This window comes from Asterias rubens, chromosome 1 (assembly GCF_902459465.1).
Source record: "Asterias rubens chromosome 1, eAstRub1.3, whole genome shotgun sequence".
NCBI classification, from domain to species: domain Eukaryota; kingdom Metazoa; phylum Echinodermata; class Asteroidea; order Forcipulatida; family Asteriidae; genus Asterias; species Asterias rubens.
Window position 1 is genome coordinate 23,138,304 of NC_047062.1, and position 18,547 is coordinate 23,156,850.

The 18,547-nt window shown below is 38.7% G+C and overlaps 1 protein-coding gene across 1 annotated transcript in view; it reads right to left on the reverse strand.

Annotated features, from left to right (window-relative positions):
• The window catches only part of LOC117289126 (HEAT repeat-containing protein 5B-like), a 61,236-nt gene that overhangs the window by 11,695 nt on the left and 30,994 nt on the right, over positions 1-18,547 (reverse strand). The window contains exons 6-25 of the mRNA XM_033770105.1: positions 18,234-18,402; positions 17,385-17,536; positions 16,282-16,531; positions 15,625-15,768; positions 14,620-14,870; positions 12,526-12,637; positions 11,615-11,767; positions 10,914-11,013; positions 10,295-10,404; positions 8,416-8,654; positions 7,353-7,559; positions 6,990-7,058; positions 6,267-6,423; positions 5,691-5,815; positions 5,180-5,369; positions 4,395-4,564; positions 3,734-3,890; positions 3,256-3,420; positions 2,819-2,953; positions 184-312 (exon numbers count right to left, since the gene is read on the reverse strand). Coding sequence (XP_033625996.1) covers positions 184-312; positions 2,819-2,953; positions 3,256-3,420; positions 3,734-3,890; positions 4,395-4,564; positions 5,180-5,369; positions 5,691-5,815; positions 6,267-6,423; positions 6,990-7,058; positions 7,353-7,559; positions 8,416-8,654; positions 10,295-10,404; positions 10,914-11,013; positions 11,615-11,767; positions 12,526-12,637; positions 14,620-14,870; positions 15,625-15,768; positions 16,282-16,531; positions 17,385-17,536; positions 18,234-18,402 — 3,184 coding nt within the window. The remainder of the gene's footprint in view (positions 1-183; positions 313-2,818; positions 2,954-3,255; positions 3,421-3,733; positions 3,891-4,394; positions 4,565-5,179; positions 5,370-5,690; positions 5,816-6,266; positions 6,424-6,989; positions 7,059-7,352; positions 7,560-8,415; positions 8,655-10,294; positions 10,405-10,913; positions 11,014-11,614; positions 11,768-12,525; positions 12,638-14,619; positions 14,871-15,624; positions 15,769-16,281; positions 16,532-17,384; positions 17,537-18,233; positions 18,403-18,547) is intronic.

The window sequence follows — 18,547 nt, forward strand, 5'->3', positions numbered from 1 at the left end:
TACAGATGGTGACAGAGGTCGCCCTAAGCTGCGTCGTGACAAAGTGGAGTGATAAAAGTGTGTAAGAGCTAAGAATAAAAGAGACAGGTGGTGGCAGTGACCCCAGGAAAGCGCCCCCAGTACAATCTGAGGACGAGGCGAACATAGACACATGCGTATGATGATGATGAGCTGTGAACTCACCTTGTGATGTCTTATTCCTCATTTCTCTTGCCAGGGCCAGGTCAAAGTGCACCGTGTTGCCGTCACACACCTGGATTACACGACGCACACTCTCAGCTGCAAAGACCCTCGTTGGCCACCTGGGTGCCACTGTTAAGAAAAGGACATTATGGAAACATTAGATTATCTGAAAAAATACTGACAATTTTTCTTAAACTTTTTCCGTGTAATAACCTTTTGGTATCTTTACTGTTATGCACCCTCGAACAGGCTGGTCCTGGCGAGAGTGCAATATAAACTCGATCAATTTAGTTAATTGAATAACATGCTCTTTATGTGAAAAGCATATTTGTGACCCGCTCTAACGAAATGAGGATTGTCTAGTGAATTTCACATTTGCATATTTCATAATATTCCAAACAAGCAAATCTTAATATTTTAAATGAAATAAAAATCAAGATCATACGACCTTCCTGTCTGAACCAATGTGGAATTTTCGACGCCCTTGACGCTTAATTTTACGACCCGTTTTGGAAAACACAAACTCCATAAAAATTAATTTGAAAAAACGCGACGTCTCACACACTCATTAAAATAATATTAATATTTTTGTTTACGATAATGAAAACATCAATTTTTAACCCCCCGTAGTCAGGCAAACAAAATTACCAAAATGAACAAACAACTCAACGAGAAGTTAGATTATAATGTGTAGACAATTTCACCAATTAGTTTGACAATGTTTACCTGAAATTTTAGAGCAATTTGCGTTGATATTTCCAACTTGAAATGCGAGTTTTGTTCCGTCAAGTCAAAACATTGTAAAGACAGCAGTCACTCAGCGCATAGCATCAACCCCCACGGGTATACTCGGCTTGAAGACCCGGGAACATTCGCAATCTCCCCGTGCATGTTTCTCATGATTTTAGCGAAATTTCTTACCCAGCATGAAGTTTAACTGAAAGATTATTCCTTTAACATTCAGAATTATTTTGGTTTGGAACAATTCAACCTTGAAAAACCACAAAACAATGATGGAAATTAGACACTGTTTTCCCAACGTTCGATAAACATTCCACTGTTCCATACGTCGTACGTGTAGCAAAGTTTGCGCATGGTACCCGCGCAGTGTTCGTGTGTACATTGTCGTATTACCAGCGCTGCAACTAGCTATGGCAACAAGACCGGGTCGGGTGATCGGACTCTCACGCTGCATGGATAAACAACGCCTCGGTCTGTGAGCCATACTAAATCTCGTGACGCGGATTTATGAATGAGAGATGTCGTCGCTGATAAAACAGGGTTTGCCTTTGGTGACCTTTGAACCCCTTTCAGTGTTGACACATGTTTTTGGTGGCTATATTTAGACACCTCTAATCTTTGGCTTTCCAATGGTACTCTTGGTGGCGCTATGCAAGTTGTGTGAAAAGTTTTGCGACGCTCGCCAAATTTGGTGTTTTCAATGAATGTTCGCTGTCTGTCCCGTGGGATTTGGAACATTTTTGGATAATTACGTCAAGAACATGGCTCAGAAATCGTCTGTTTTTACATCTTTAGTAATCTTTTGACGAAAAGGTAAGACCATAGTAAGTTTAATCAAGATTTAGGCAACCTAAAAGTGTAGTAATAAAAAAATTAAAAAATTCAATAATTTTCATTAATTGTTTGTTATGATTATGTTCGGTGTCAAATTACACGAAATGAAACTTTACTAGACATTCCTCATTCCGTCAGAGCGGGTCACATTTTAATTTTTACCAAATCGCTGAAACTAAGAAGTTTCAACTTCAGGAGAAGAATCTTTTATTGTTATCGAAAGTAAAAAAAAAAAAAAAAAATCAACATATCATTGATTGTAATGACTTGTTTTGATATAGCACAAATATTCTAGTAACTAGATTATTGTGCTATACTATAGCATTAGTATCCCTGTTCATTGGCAACCCGGAAACATTCATCAATCATTGTAAACTCCCTTGGGAGCATGCAAGCTGCTTAAAAAATAGCGCTAAGGGGTAAAATCCAACATAATGCTGTGTGAGCCATGTCATATTCCTATATAAACACCTTCCTGCTATCCTGCCTTTTTTGCTTAGGAGAAGAAAGTACGGTTAAGTAACTTGCTCAAGGACATACTTTCTTTACAGGCAAGGTGGCTTACAAATCAGGAAATATCAAAAGATGTTTTTCTGTCAACGTTGTGACGGACATGTAGCAAATATTGACAAAACTTGAACAAATATTATAGCTTATTACCAGGGCCAAATTTCATAGAGCTACTTAAGCACAAAAGTAGCTAAGCAACAAAAGTAGCCAATCACAAATTATTCTTACCCCAACATGGTTACCAGCCAAAATACTGTAGTCACATATACAATCTGTAACTGCTATCCTGCCTTTTTTGCTTAGCGGAAAATCTTTAAGCGCTGTATTCCGATTAGGGTCCAATTTCATAGAGCTGCTCAAGCACAAAATGTAGCTTAGCACAACAAGATTATTCTGATCAGAATAAGGTTACCAGCCAAACTACCATGTTGTGCAAAAAAAATTGTGACTGGTATCCTGCTCATTGCTGTTAAGCAGAAAATGTTAAGCATATTTTACTGAAATTGGGCCCAGATCAGTTCCATCATTCTACAATCCCAGAAGACTTTACCTGGTGGATGAGTATTGACTTTCTCTCCAGTCTTGAACTTTGCAGAGTCATCAAGTTCTGGTTCATCATCTTTTTCATCTTTCTCATCCGAGCCGATGGGAGCAACTTCCTGGGTTGGGGTACCTGTTCCCCCATCTGAATGTAACAAGAACAAATAAATAAGATTGCATTAGGGAAACAAATCAGAATAAGTTTAAATAGGGGGAATGGGTTTAGTAAAGGAAACAACTTAGAATAGGTTAAACAGGGAGACAAATTAGAATAATGTTGAAAATTAATACTTTGATTTTTATCCTTCCTTTCAAAACCAATACATGGAAACACAAGATGTCTTTAGGCGAAAATGAAATTTGAGACAAAATAAAACGCCTGATGCCCACTGCTTCTGGAATTAGTTGTTTCAGAAGATGAGAAGATAGTGATTTCCAGGGACTCACCTTTCGATGCTGACAGGACTGTCTTGCACAGCGTCAGCCATCTAGCTAGATCTTTCCCTGATAACTCATGCAGCATACTAATCAAGGTATCATGAATGTCTGATAACAGTCGCTGGTCTGTTTCCTTATCCAACATGCCAAACAGTACTCCTTGCAAGCCCGTCTCTATCGAAACAACACAAGCACATTCAAAATATGAAACAGTATTCATTTTCAATACAGAAATTAATTTCTAAAATCCTCTTATTTTCAAAAAATCAAAGTAAACAACAGAAAAATTAATTAAAATGTTAATTAAAATTAGAGTTAGCTGTAGACTTAGCCGCCAATTTGGATATGGTGTTATTTGAACTCTAATGAGGTTTGTACGTCTGGTATCATCCTGGGAGCAGGTGATTTGGGAGTACAGTAACAAGTCAATCCAAACTACACAAAAGATTAACAAGAATTTGTGGTGCTGTTGGTTAATGCTACCTACCTGTGATATTAATGCCATCCGTTGTATTCATATCTCTGGGATCTTTGGCCAGACTCTTGGCGTATTCACACACCTCCTTTGCTTCACGTTGAGAGAGTTGTCTCAAGCAGGCTACGGCTGCACGGCGTAGCAGTAAATGCTGGCTACCCAATGATGTCTGAAGATCAAATCAATTCAGACCATTAATCTCATATAAACTAATTTTAAATTTAAAAGAAATTCTCATGCTTGAAGTACATTTTTAATGTATAAGATTTGAAACTGCGCATGGTGGGAGTATAATTAGGCGCGGTTTGTGGAAGCATCATAATTAAATCCTTTTGTTGGTTCTGAAATAAACCGGAGGTTGGCAACTCAACGTTTTCGATGAGTGTGCTCTAATTGTCTTTAGAAGACCGCTGGACTCTGTTGTTAGATGCTGCTTAAGTATTGCCTTGTTGATTAACTGGTATTTGGGCTACATGTAGGCTTGAATGTGTGGGAAGGCGAGAACAGGAACAGAATAGCTGGTTTAGCTCAGTGAAGTTGGGACTAAACCGAAACAACATTCTTTTTAATCTCATCTAATGATCCAACATTGAGTTATGAAACTCTTATAAACTTATTTCTAGATAACCAATAACCGATGATGAATCAAGATTTATCAGCAAGAGACGCTTACACAGAGGTGGGGTACCAGACTTGACAAGTTGACGTGTCTCGGAGCAAACATGTGTAGCTGCTGCAGGCACGCTATGGCCTCGGAACCAACCAAGGAGTCTGGGTGATCCTGCATGATGGTGCAGGCTACCAGGCAAGATGTCCTTGCAGTCGCTAGATTACCCTTGTTACCTGTTAACAGGGAATAATAAGGAAACTATTTGAATAAAAATGTATAACCTATTGAAAGATCAGTCTCATATGTATGGGAATTGAGGCATTGCATGGTGAGGTGTCAATGGATAAGTGGTTTGCGGTACCAACCTGTGTATTTCTACTTGCTGGGTAGATAATGTTCTTTTGCTATATATGCTACTTCAGCGGAGTAGATCTTTTCGGAATTTGTGGAACTTCTCTACTACTGCGGAGTAGTTTGCGGGAGATTTCTCATTTTTGAAACGATGACTAGAGCAAGCTAGTCGGAACGTAAAGACCAATTAAAGTCCCATCGATCCACTAATGTAACACTGGTCACTGGTTGTGCAAACATGTTTTGTTTTTCTCAAGTTCCAAAGAAATTTATTTGTGTGTAATCTTACATTAACTCTCTAACAACAACTCTTATGACAGAAGTCTAGATTTTCAATGAGATTTTGAGTCTTTGCGGAACAGAGTCAAGGGCTCGATTGTTTTTGCAGGAAACCTTAAGAAGAGGGAGCTCAGTGAATGTTCTATGAGCTTCTGATAGGTGTTTTTCAGCTGGTCAGTGTAAAGTGGATGTGGTTTGAGATAATGATAATTTCCTACCTTGCAGTTCGGGTCCCAGTGTTGTGATGAGTGCTGCCAGGCAGCGGCCGAGACACTGGTGCACCTCAACATTGGACGGTGGTACACTAAGCAGCAAGGTGAGTACCAGGGACAGTGTTGGCTCCACGTAGGAGCGGAACATCGGCCCACCAGAATCCGCTATAAGAGCCAGGGCATGTAACGCCCACATCTAGAAAAATTAAATTGAATTGGGGAAAACTTTGTTAGAAAGCAAAGATAAGGAGAAGAAAAAGTAACTGAAACTATATTGCTGATTTTGGGTAGAAAAAAAAAATATTGAGCAGGATTTGAAACAAATAAACATTGGTTAAAATCCCGCAAAGCAGGAAGGTGTGCCATTAAAGCTTATTAAATGTATGTATCCCGTAAGAAAATCTCTCCTGTTGCAAGCTAATGGCACCCTCTTTTGCCAGAACTTTCTAATCTTGTTCATTGCGTCTCTTTTGTCCAAAATAGGAAAACAGCAAAACCAGAGAAGTATTTCCCTTACCTGTACTGTGGGCGATGTTGAGTCCTGTGCCAGGGCTAGCAGGATGCTCACACTGGTATTAAGGTGCTGACCTGCACCCATGCCACCAACGTATCTATGAAGACATCCTAAGGCCAACGAGTTACCTGAAAAAAAAATAGAGTACATAGAAAGACAAGATTAAACAATAACAGCGTCTTCTTATGTACGTATAGCACTCATATCCGTCACTCAGTGACACTCTAGGCACTTCATCATTCAGTATTTTCCTGCAAGGTAATGTGAAGCTATTCCTTAATAGCATCATGTAATGCTTTACAAGGTGCCGTGGCACAATATGTCGCCAATCCAGCCAAGAGCATTGGAATCCCAAATAACAAAATAACCAGTCAAGATTGCAGGTGTACAGACCTTAGCTGTTGCCTCCCACCACAGGACCACCCCGCCCAAAGCAGCAGTGCACTTCCATGGTGAAAGTGCACACGCACTAAATAATAATTATCAATTCTTAAAATACATTTTATTACAACAGTAAGCGCAAAAAAATTGCAAGCCAGTACACAGCTTTATGAAACGAGCCGTAATATATTACCATACCTGTTCTTGAGACAGCATCCCTGGCTGTCTTGAGTCTATCAAAACACATCTGAGCAGTCTGAGCGATGAATGTGTTATCTCCGCCCATCTGTGCCATCCTCCCCAACGCCTCACCAGCAGCACAGCGGAGGATGGGGTTAGCATTGGTCAGAGCATTCTGAGGAGAGAATTATGAATATTCATAATGTGCAATTGACAGCTAATAATTCAATCTGATTGGTCCGAGCATTGTGAAGAGAGAATGATGAATATTCATGATCAGAATTTGACACTTTTCATAGTAGGGTATAATTAGGTGAGGTTTGTCATAGCACCATGTGTAAATCTCTTTCTGAAAAGAATTGGTGGTTGACACCACTGAGCTGTTAACACCTTTTCTTTTCAGAACCAACACTACTCAAAAGGGATTTCCACATGGTGCTACCACAAACCTCAAAGTGAAATTTTGAGCTAATGATAAAACCTGATTAGCGTTCAACCGAGGCACAAAGACAGTTCATCAAATAAAATTTAAAATGTAAATTAGAACATACTATTAATGTAGATGAAGACAGACTAATTGGGTCGAAATGAGGATAGTACCATGAATGTTCATACAATGTATTTAACAGGATGCGTCTTGTTGGCTTTGACATAATGCACACCCATAGAAGGTAAGTTATTTTGCAATGATTGGGGCATTCTGAGGAGAGTTTTATGAATATTCAAGAAAGTTCCCCTTACCATAATGAGGCTGTTGGCTGCTGCCCTTACACCACTGTTCTTCAACCGACGCTTATTCTCTGCCAAGCCCTGATGATTTAACGTAGTAAATATAATAACTTTATTAAAACGAAACGATAAAACTCAACATACTCAATACTAAAGTATGCTCAACATAAATTTTATTTAATGATGACAGAACTTCACGATGAACTTGGTTGCCTATCAATAACAACTATCATTTACCAAGATTGATTTATTATTCATCTTCTTCCACATGATGTTCACCTGTTCATTGGCTCTGATTTAGCGTAAATTTTACACATATATATTTTTACAAATGTTATTTCGAACAAGTTTATAAGATTTTGTGCAGGTACTCACTTTGAGAGCACTGAGCACAGCCGTGAAGACGTTAATCTGAACGGCTTGCTGTCTGGCAGACTTAGCTTGCCTGATGCACTCCTTGAAATGCTCCAAGATCTTCAGTCGATGCTTATCAGCAACGTGGGGTATGACCACACCAAAGAGGGAGACGGATGCATCGATGACGGCAACTCCTAAGGGGAGGGGACCGGGTGTGTCTTCCCCCTAGAATGGGAGAGAGAAATTACCAGGAGTTGAAAAGAAGTGTCAGAAACATGAATGATAAGAATATAGCTTGTTTTAATGTGTATTCATAAATACCTCAGACAGTTTCGTATTCCTATTGATGGAGAGCCCATCACCTTTGTTTATGACCGGTAAAAAGTGTTAATTCATGGGCGCGACACGCGACCTTGCACCTGTTCTTTTAAGACAGTTTCTTCATTCCTATTGGTCGAGAGCAACGGCTGAAACAGTTGTGCCACATCACGCAATACGCGCGACGCGCACAGCATTCCCTTATAAGGAGTTGTTTACCCGAGGGCGGTGGAGGGCTTTACCATTTCATAGCTGGAGGGGTGTTGTGTTGAAAGAAATCATTAAACAATTATTTTTTTTGCATTTATTTTACTTTTTGACCACACATTGATTCCCTTATTCAGCACTGTATACTTAGTACTTTCCACGAGTTCTGTAAAAAAAAACACTTCAAGGATCCAGAACTTGAGTTTGGTGCAAACAACCACTTGGCCATGACATGTTAAAGAATAAAGACTAGTTAGGCTGTATGGCACTTCCATGGCAAAACAGCCTAATAAAAACTGTTGGTTTCTTATATAAGATCAATTCCTGGTAAATTAAAGGGTTTTTTCTATCCAAAATTGCAAATGCATACTATGTATGGATGTAAATCTCAGTCTCTTTTTACACTTTCATCCCATTTTATGGCAAACACAGCTTATCTCTGTACTCGCTTTTCTAAAAATGAAATTTTTCAAGATGGGCCGTGTAGAAACAACCAACCCTATCATTGGAAATTATTTAAATTTATTTAAACTACAAATCAAGCCATCCAACTCACCCTGACAGTCTTCCAGTACAGCGATGACGGATCGTGTTCCAGCGCCCCAGACCCCGAGGCGCTGTTTGCCTGCAGCTGTAGCTCCACTGATTTATGATCAGTCTCGGTGATCCAGCTCTGTAAGATGATAGAGTCATTCTCATGGCATAGTGATCTCATGAGGGAGGTGGTAGTGTTAGCTGCGTTGTCCGTCAGTGTGAACTCAGCTACGAGCTCTCTAAGTAGGGCTGTGAAGCTACCTGTGGAAAATAACATGGGAAGGGGGAGAAATTTAAGTCACATTCTTGAAGAGAAGAAGAATTTTTTCATTGGGGGTGAGTTCCACTGTCAAATCTCAGCAAGGAAGTTGTTATTTTTGAAAAAGAATTTTGTTATGCAAGTTAGCCCCAAACCAACAGCAACTCTCAGTCAGGAACTACGAGAAGACACATTATTAAATGTGAAAAATAACTCAGGGGAGAAAACAATTTCTCTTAAAACAGTCTAGATTATAGGATGGAGGTAAGCTGACACTATATCACCTCGAACCAATCATAACACAGGTATGGAAAGCTTGCGCACAGCTCGTTTATCCAATGAAATCATTGTATCCAATAAACTCATTGTATATGAAATCATGGTATCCAATAACTTCATTGTATCCTATAAATTCATTAAATTGAACGAAATCATTGTATCCATGAAATCATTGTATCCAATGAAATCATGGTATCCATGAAATCATGGTATCCAATGAAATCATGGTATCCATGAAATCATTGGGTCCAATGAAATCATTGTATCCAATGAAATCATTATATCCAATGAAATCATTGTATCCATGAAATCATTATATCCAATGAAATCATTGTATCCAATGAAATCAGTGTATCCATGAAATCATGGTATCCATGAAATCAGTGTATCCATGAAATCATGGTATCCATGAAATCAGTGTATCCATGAAATCATTGTATCCATGAAATCATTGTATCCATGAAATCATTGTATCCAATGAAATCATTGTATCCAATAAAATCATTGTATCCAATGAAATCATTGTATCCATTAAAATCATTGTATCCTATACAATCATTGTATCCAATAAAATCATTGTATCCATGAAATCATTATATCCAATAAAATCATTGTATCCAATGAAATCATTGTATCCAATGAAATCATTGTATCCAATAAAATCATTGTATCCAATGAAATCATTGTATCCATGAAATCATTATATCCAATGAAATCATTATATCCAATGAAATCATTGTATCCAATGAAATCATTGTATCCAATGAAATCATTGTATCCAATAAAATCATTGTATCCAATGAAATATTGTATCCAATAAAATCATTGTATCCAATGAAATCATTGTATCCATGAAATCATTATATCCAATAAAATCATTGTATCCAATGAAATCATTGTATCCAATGAAATCATTGTATCCAATAAAATCATTGTATCCAATGAAATCATTGTATCCATGAAATCATTATATCCAATGAAATCATTATATCCAATGAAATCATTGTATCCAATGAAATCATTGTATCCAATGAAATCATTGTATCCAATAAAATCATTGTATCCAATGAAATATTGTATCCAATAAAATCATTGTATCCAATGAAATCATTGTATCCATGAAATCATTATATCCAATGAAATCATTGTATCCAATGAAATCATTGTATCCAATAAAATCATTGTATCCAATGAAATCAGTGTATCCAATGAAATCATTATATCCAATAAAATCATTGTATCCAATGAAATCATTGTATCCAATAAAATCATTGGGCCTTCAACACCAGTGCCTGTCTTTTTATCTCTGCGGATAAAGACAGGGGAGCAGTCTATGGTTACTCCTGTTATGTGGATATATTACCTTCATATGATGTTGGGGGCAGTAGTCTCAACACTTCATACAGTCTCAATCTAACCATTGCTGCACTGGCTTTCAGATGGGCACCACAGGATTTGATGACTGTGTGAATCCTATGGGAACATACAGAGCAGGTATACAAATCAGTATGACAATACTTCACAGCTAGATCCAAGAGTCATCCAAAACAAATTGTGTTTGCATCAAAGACAACAAATTATGACCAGCATTTTTCTTTCTGCTCAGCTCATAAAACAAAAATTCAAAAAGATTTCATACTCTATTGACACTCCTTTGGATCTTAAGTTTTGGTTATAGTACATTCTTATAGGTGGTGTGCAAATATAAATGTTTGTTATTATTATCATTATTTTTATTATTATTACAAACTATAAATGATTTCCTATCAACTAGTAGGCAGTAGAGTACAACGACCCAAGTCAAAACCAAGAACGGTTTTGATTGAATTGGCCTCTGAAAAATTAACCACTGGCCAATGACCAAACAGTTATTGATTGCGACCTCCAAAACGCACCCCAGGTCAGGGCTGCCAAAACAGGCCCCAGGGTTTACCCAATAAGTTTGCCCACCACCTAGGGTTCAGATATCATTGTGTACTTACTCTGCCAGCATAGACATAGCACACTCTAGCGGTGTTAAGCATCGTCGGATGACGTCATCGGTGACAAGGTCAGGACAGTGAGTAATGAAACTCTGCATTGCTGATCAACACAACAACAAAAATAGAATCAAATGTATCTCTTTGTCAAGGAAGTCTGCTTTGGTAAATCTTCATTGAGCTACTTTAGCAGAAAATATTTCTTAACAAAAAATCCGGAGCAAATATGTCAGCGCAGGAAGACTAATCCCTAATAGGGTTACACAATCTGAGAAACAATAATGACAATAACGCTTCTCAGATTCAAATTTTGGGAGCAAAAAAAACCCAGTATTTTTTACATAACCACCTTAAATCGAAGAGAAATGCTTGTCAAAATGCTTTATGTAAGCTTTTAACAAAAAATGGTGATTGGCGTAAATTTCAAGAGTGGTTACCTTCCCTTTAATATGCGTCTACCTGCCCTTTAATATGCGTCTACATTTTTTTTTTTTTTTTACTATTTTGATACAACAACTATTCAACCCAGTAGAAATAAGAGGCAGAAAAGGTTACATCTTCCAGGTTTTGTGGAAACAATTAAATTTATCATCATCTCTGTTTTCAAATATGAAATTGTGTTCTCATTTTGTTCTGAATTCTGAGGGTGATTACCAAAGTATACCTACACTTTTTTAACCCCATATAAGAGAACTTCTACTCACCACACAGTGCACCAGCCCGCCCCTCTAATGTGACCTGCCAGGTGAAGGCGTCCCCTCTTGCCTTCTCAGAATCTAGCTCTTTGGATGATCTCGGGAATGCATTACGCCACAACAGCAGAAGCCTGGGTAAGTGGTTTTTGACTACTGGTGAACCTGAGAGAGATGGGAGGACACACGTAACCCAGGCTATGTAAGTCATACATGTATTTAACTTTTACAGAACTGCTAAACATACATTCTTGCTAAGCACATGCTGTTATGCAAATTCTGTAACCGGCCCGAAAAGTCATTTCTTGTATAGTTAAGGTGACTGACTTCATAGTTTCTAAAAAGAAAATTGACAAGTAAGGTTTCATGAAGTCTCTAAGCACAAAAAATTACTCAACACAAAAAATGTTTGCTTATAGCAAAAAAAGGGTTACAGTCAGAATAGAATAAGATACAATTGCTTAGACTAGTACCCTAGTCATGCTTATCCAAAAATTTGCTAAGCAGAGTTTTCTGCTTAACAGCTTTATAAAATTGGGCCCTGCTCTCTGAAGTCAAGCCCTGAAGATTGGCCAGGCCCCATGTAATTGAAGTAATGTATAGGCCTTGTCCAATTGCATTGCTTTGACTATGGCTACGACCGCAGCCCCTCAGAGTCCTGTTCTCTGGTTTGTCATAACAGCCAATGGCACGAGCCATGGCTGAAGTACAATAATCACTTCATGCTGGAATTGGTATTCTGAGAAGAACCAGTATAATGAAAATGAGCATTGAAATTCGTCTAAACGTTTCAAACAGTATGCACTGAAATGTTCAATAACTGACACAATACTCCAGGCAACTAATCAATGGCTACCATGCCACCTGTTTATTTCTCAAATCAATGGTTATTCATTTTTCTGAACTTGTTCGGGTTTTCTTACCTAATGTCATAACAGCCCCCAGTATGAGCCAACTGGCCTGGGTTCTGTGCAGGGACATGCGACTGTTCTGTGAGGCCGTTCGTAATAGGTCTTCTGCTATGCTGAAAATAGCCTGTTAAGAACAAATAGAGAAACCAAAGAAAAAATAACTCTTCAATGAATTGCATGCTGTTTAATTGGAACAAATTGTGACAAACTCTAATTTAAAATCCATATAGAGGGAACCTGGAAAATTGATTACTTCAACAAAGTAAGGAGTAGATCTAACAAAATTTTTTAATAGGTTAAAGGCAAAGTGTGCCTTTGGTTTTTGGAACCGTTCAATGGGAGACTTTCTGGGACGATAGAGGGCAGCAGACTTACCGGGTAAATCCATTGTTCTCAGAATTATGCGCATGTTCAGAACTACCTAAACAATGGAAATTTACCCGGTATGTCTGCTGCCGCCTAGCGTTGGAAAGTCTCCTATTGTTTAAATGACACTGGACACCATTGGTAGTTGTCAAAGACTAGTCTTTACAGTTGGTGTATCTCAACATATGCATAAAATAACAAGCCTGTGAAAATTTGAGCTCAATCGGTCGTCGAAGTTGCGAGATAATAATGAAAGAAAAAAAACACCCTTGTCACACGAAGTTGTGTGCTTTCAGATGCTTGATTTCGAGACCTCAAATTCTAAATCTGAGGTCTCGAAATCAAATTCGTAGAAAATTACTTCTTTCTCGAAAACTATGTTACTTCAGAGGGAGCCGTTTCATACTATCAACAGTTCCCCATTACTTGTTACCAAGTAAGGTTTTAATAGTGTCCACTGCCTTTAATCCAACATAAAAAGATGAACACGTTAACACTGTAACATCTGAAAATTTCATTTCAAAAGGTGGTGGATTTTTTCAGATATTACTGAAAATCCGGAGTATGTCCACACAGCAAGAATAATCACTAAATATGAATAAACAAACCTGAGAAATTCTACTGACAGTAACCTTTCTCAGATCCAAATATCAGGACAACAAAAACGAATATATCTTTTTTACATAATCACATTACTTCAAAGTGAAATGTTCTTGTAATTCTTTATACTCTCAAACGCTGCTGTAGGCTTCTAACCAAAGGTTTTCATTGCCATTTATTTTAAGAGTGATTACCAAACGTATACCTTCCCTTTAATTAGACCGTTACATGTACTTTTTTGGTTTAAGTTTTCGTTCTATACTTGGTGTATGTCAATGCACTTTATGATTAGTCTTTCCTAAGGAAATACAATACAGGTATTGACTGGCAATGAGGTCACTAGTGCACATCTATGGACCCCGAGGGACTGTGAGTGACTAGAAGAGGGTCCTATTTCTCTAGGTAGAAGGCCAAGGGAAATAAGACCCTCATCTGCTCACTCATAGACCCAAGGGGATATAGACAGACATGCTCTAGTGACCGAATTATGCCACTCCATGGCTTTATAACACACCTTGGTAAAATAAAAATGTATTACTCTAAAATATATTTGTAAAAATGTAATTCAACAATCAACTCATTAGCAATTCAACCATTTGTTCTCAAAAAAATTGAAGAACTGCTAATAAATTTCATAGATTCATTTTTTAAGTTGCTGTTCACTGTTCATAAGAGGGAGTTGTAATCGGTAAATATATGGTAAGTCTATCGCCTGGTCAGGAACCATTTCCCTAAAAAAAAATGTAGGTGTGATGTCGAGTTCACCGTGTCGCAAATTTCATTCACTAGCATACATTATGAAACCATACAGGACCATGTTTCACAGCCAACCAGAAAACAGAATGAGCAAGCTGGTGTAAAATCACTTGATATTCCCAAATACCACAATTGAAGTAATTTATTATCGACTGATTACAGGCCTCAAAATAACCAACAGCACCCACAGTAACTGCCGTGGTGCCCTGTGGAAGATTCCTCTACAAATTTACCTTTACCTCATAGAGCTAGCGGTGCCCCTTACCAGAGGGAAATTGATGTGCCCCATTCAGGGGCATTTCAAGCCCTGCTATTATGTGTTATAATTTAGTAAATAACTATCTCTCAAATATAAGAGAACAAAAACGGGCAACTGAAGCTCACCTTTCCCTTTGCATGGGGTATCCCCAGGGGGCAGTCCCTCACCCCTCCAAGCAACGCAGCGATGGTGAAGCTGTACCCAGACACTGCCTCCGGTGAGCTCTTCAGGTTGCTCAGTCTGTCCGTACAGCGGTCCAGGAGGGGCGTCATCTGGGACGGTAGGGCCACTGCGATGCAGCGGAGGCACCAAGCTGCAGCTAGACGAGCTGCAGGGCTCGGATGCAGCAGCACACTGGCTACTGTGTCACACATATCTGTAGTGAAGATTAAAGACAGGGGGTTGGAGTACCTTATCTATTGTATTAAAAGTACAAATCTTAATGATCTACAGGTGCATTTAAAAACTGTTAATTGCCTTGTCCTCCAAGGTGGACTATAGCATTCCCAACACTCACAGCAGTCAACAATATTTGGTTCGCTGTACTGTGTGTGTTTCACATTGCAGGCTGGCATAGTTTATCTATCATTCAAAACCATAATGAGTATTGAATGGTCAGACAGTAGGAGGGTTGAGAGTGTACTATGTAGATGCAATCATCGCATGATATGTTATTGCAATGATGGCATAGTTCATCTATGATTCAAGACCATAGTGGATGATATCATCCAGCAATAGGATGGTTTGATATCACATGAGGGAACTTACTAGCATTGAGCTCAGTGACTAGTGAACTGTGAATATTGAATGGTCACACAGTAGGAGGGTTGACTGTGTACCGTGTAGATGATCACCCCATGGTATCATATTTCAATGCATGAATAGCTCATCTATTATATTGTATGGTCAGGCAATAGGATGGTTTGTTATCCCAACAGGGAACTTACTAGCATTGGGCTCAGTGACTAGTGAACTGTGAATATTGAATGGTCACACAGTAGGAGGGTTGACTGTGTACCCTGTAGATGATGACCACATGGTATCATATTTCAATGCTTGAATAGCTCATCTATGATTCAAAACCACATAGGATGGTATGGTCCGGTTTGTTATCCCAACAGGGAACTTACTAGCATTGGGCTCAGTGACTAGTGAACTGGCACACGTCGTCAGAGACTTGACGAGACTCCCTAGTTCTTGCAGAGCACAGATCAAGACATGTTGAGTGTTTGAAGCATCGATGGAATGACCACTGCTACTGCTACTCGGCTCACCTGGAAACAACATTAATGTAACAAATGCAAAGTTACAAATGTTTCAAATAAATGAACCAGTTCTCTTGCATCTTTCATTTTATTTTAAAGCAATGAAGGCATTGATGTAGTCTCAAAGAAAGATAGGTCATTGAAGTGCTTCATGAGCCTTCCTTGAAAAACTGGGAGCCTCCCAACAGGAATCTTTTGATATAAAGAATGGGGCCCAACCTCGATAGATGTTTAACTGTATTTTGCCAAAATATTTATTTATGTTGAAATGACCTTGAAAGTGCCACAGCCAATAATCCATAAATAAGGTGCAATGTTCATGTGCTACTTAGTGTCAAATAAATTTTGAGCACTTTACGCATCGCTTTGTAGTGCCTGTGTGGTATGGGAGGCATTTTTATAATAATTAATAATAATATTATCATTATTATTACCACAGTAATTAAAGTGAATAAATGCGGAATACGTACATGTAAACAATTGTTAGAGAAAGCTAAGAGCCTGGCCTAGGTCTTTACTCACGGACTGAATTCATATAGTTTGTCATGATCACACACAGCTGTTTACAGGTAGACACCTGAGCCTTTTCCCCAAGCATATCCCCCAGGGTGGATCTCAAGATGAAGGTCACACATCGACGTAAATACACTGCGTCCACGTGGGTCGGCGTGGAACGGGGATTGGCGACAATGTCGAAGACGCGCTCCAGGAACAATTGAAGGTTCCTCTCCAGCCACAGGCCCCCAAGAGTCCTGACGAAGACTACGTATGCCTTGAGACAAAAACAAGGATGATACTTTAATACTTTCACTTTAATACACACTAAAAAAACATTTCAACCTTTTTGGATAAAAACAACCATTCAATCCTGTAGAGATAAGAGACAATAAAGGTTACATCTTCTGGGTTTTGTGAAAACATTTAGACTGGTCATCTCCAAGGAGAGTTTGTTCTATTTTCTAACTATAGGACCCAACAGAAGTGGTCGTACAAAATCGATATTGCAAGTATTTTGTGTTTATAAATGACAGTATTGGGATCAGTGTCTTGGCCTTTCCATGGCAAAACAGCCCGACACAAAAGAGTTGGTTTCTTATACAAGATCATTTCTGTGTACATTGAAGGCTTTGGAGGCAAACTATGTACATGTACATGTATGGATGTGAATATAACATATCGGCCTTTTTTTACACTTTCAACCCATTTGATGGCAAAACAGCTTAACTCTGTACTTGCTTTTCTCCAAACCTCCTCCCAAAATATTAATATATAAATAAATAAAAACTGAATGAAAATCCGGAAACTGTTTGCAGATTGTAGATTGAGATTTTGGGCTCCCCAAGGAGTTGAGAAACTAAAGGGAATTGTTTAAGCAAAGAAAGCGCTGTTTGGTAAAACTATAAACCTTTTTGAGGTATGGCGGACGTGATAGGAGTGTACCATTTGGTTTGGGTGTATACACACAAATTTACCAAACCTTATAGTGTTGTAGCATTGTGTCCACCATATCTCAAAAAGGCTTAATGGAATTAATATGCAACAGGTAATGTATGAGAGACATAAGACTTTACAATTATTAGTAGAAGCAGGTACTATGAAAACGTAATCTTGATCAAGATACTCACATGTGTGAATCCGACACGGACCTCCCGGTTGATCATACCGCCTCCTTTCTGTTCCCCGCCCCCGGCTTTAAGGAACCCAGAGGTCCCCTTCATGAAGCCCACTGAGAGTAGATTGTACACATCTTCAATGGTGGTACGCTTTGCTCTGGGGTCTGTCAGAAGGAAAGAGGGTAATATTAATATCAGTGAGTCAGTAAAGTTTGTGGTGACACCATGTAATATCTTTGTGTGAGTAGTGGTGGCTGTTGTACTGATCAACGTTTCGGTCAGTTTAATCTGACCGTCTTTTGGAGAATGCTGGACTCTGCTGTGTGTGTCAGCTTATGTAGGGTTGGGTGGGTTTCATTCATACTATTAATACGGAGGGGTTGAACAAATAAAAATTGACTAGAGCGAGATTTGAACACCCTCTAGATTAACATGCCAAACTGAGCTATCTTGCCGTATGTTGGGGGTATCACTGTTTTAGAATGCCAGCCAGAAGCTGCAATGTAGCCAGAGATCACACGCAATTGTAGAGTCAAGGGATCACCTCAATATTAATGGGCATATATCAAGCACTTTGAAACCAAGCTTTAAAGTGTCCTTCATAATTCATACCACTGCTCATCAGTGCCCAATTACATAAAGCTGCATCCCATGAGTGAACAATTCTATTTAACAATTTTCTTTGCTTAGCAGCAAACTACTTAGCAACGGTATAAACTTATACTTTGATGTATCACTTGTGATACAGTACGTGTATGAGCTCAATTACATGTACACCACATGACCAACGAGTATGACCAGCAAGGTCAGTACAGCTCAAAACCCTACACTTCAGCCACCTTCCTAATGATAATATCTCACCTTTTGAAATGTTGGTCTGAGTTGTAGACAAAAGCACTCCCAGTAGTTTGGACACTGCGCTGCGTACATCGTAGTTGGATCCATCCAGAGCTCGGAAGCATGTAGACACCATGTTCTCAAGCTCAGTAGTGTGTAGAAAGTTGCCTTCCTTTACCATTTCTAGCATACACTGCAGAGCAGAAAATAAGACAACAATTAAACATATTTTATAAAAAAAATTAAAAGCCAGGGCATAGCAACCAGCCAGGTCTCTAAAGAGCCCACTGCAGTCACAGCAAGTAGCCTTTGTGAAAAATGGATGACACTATGGCAAT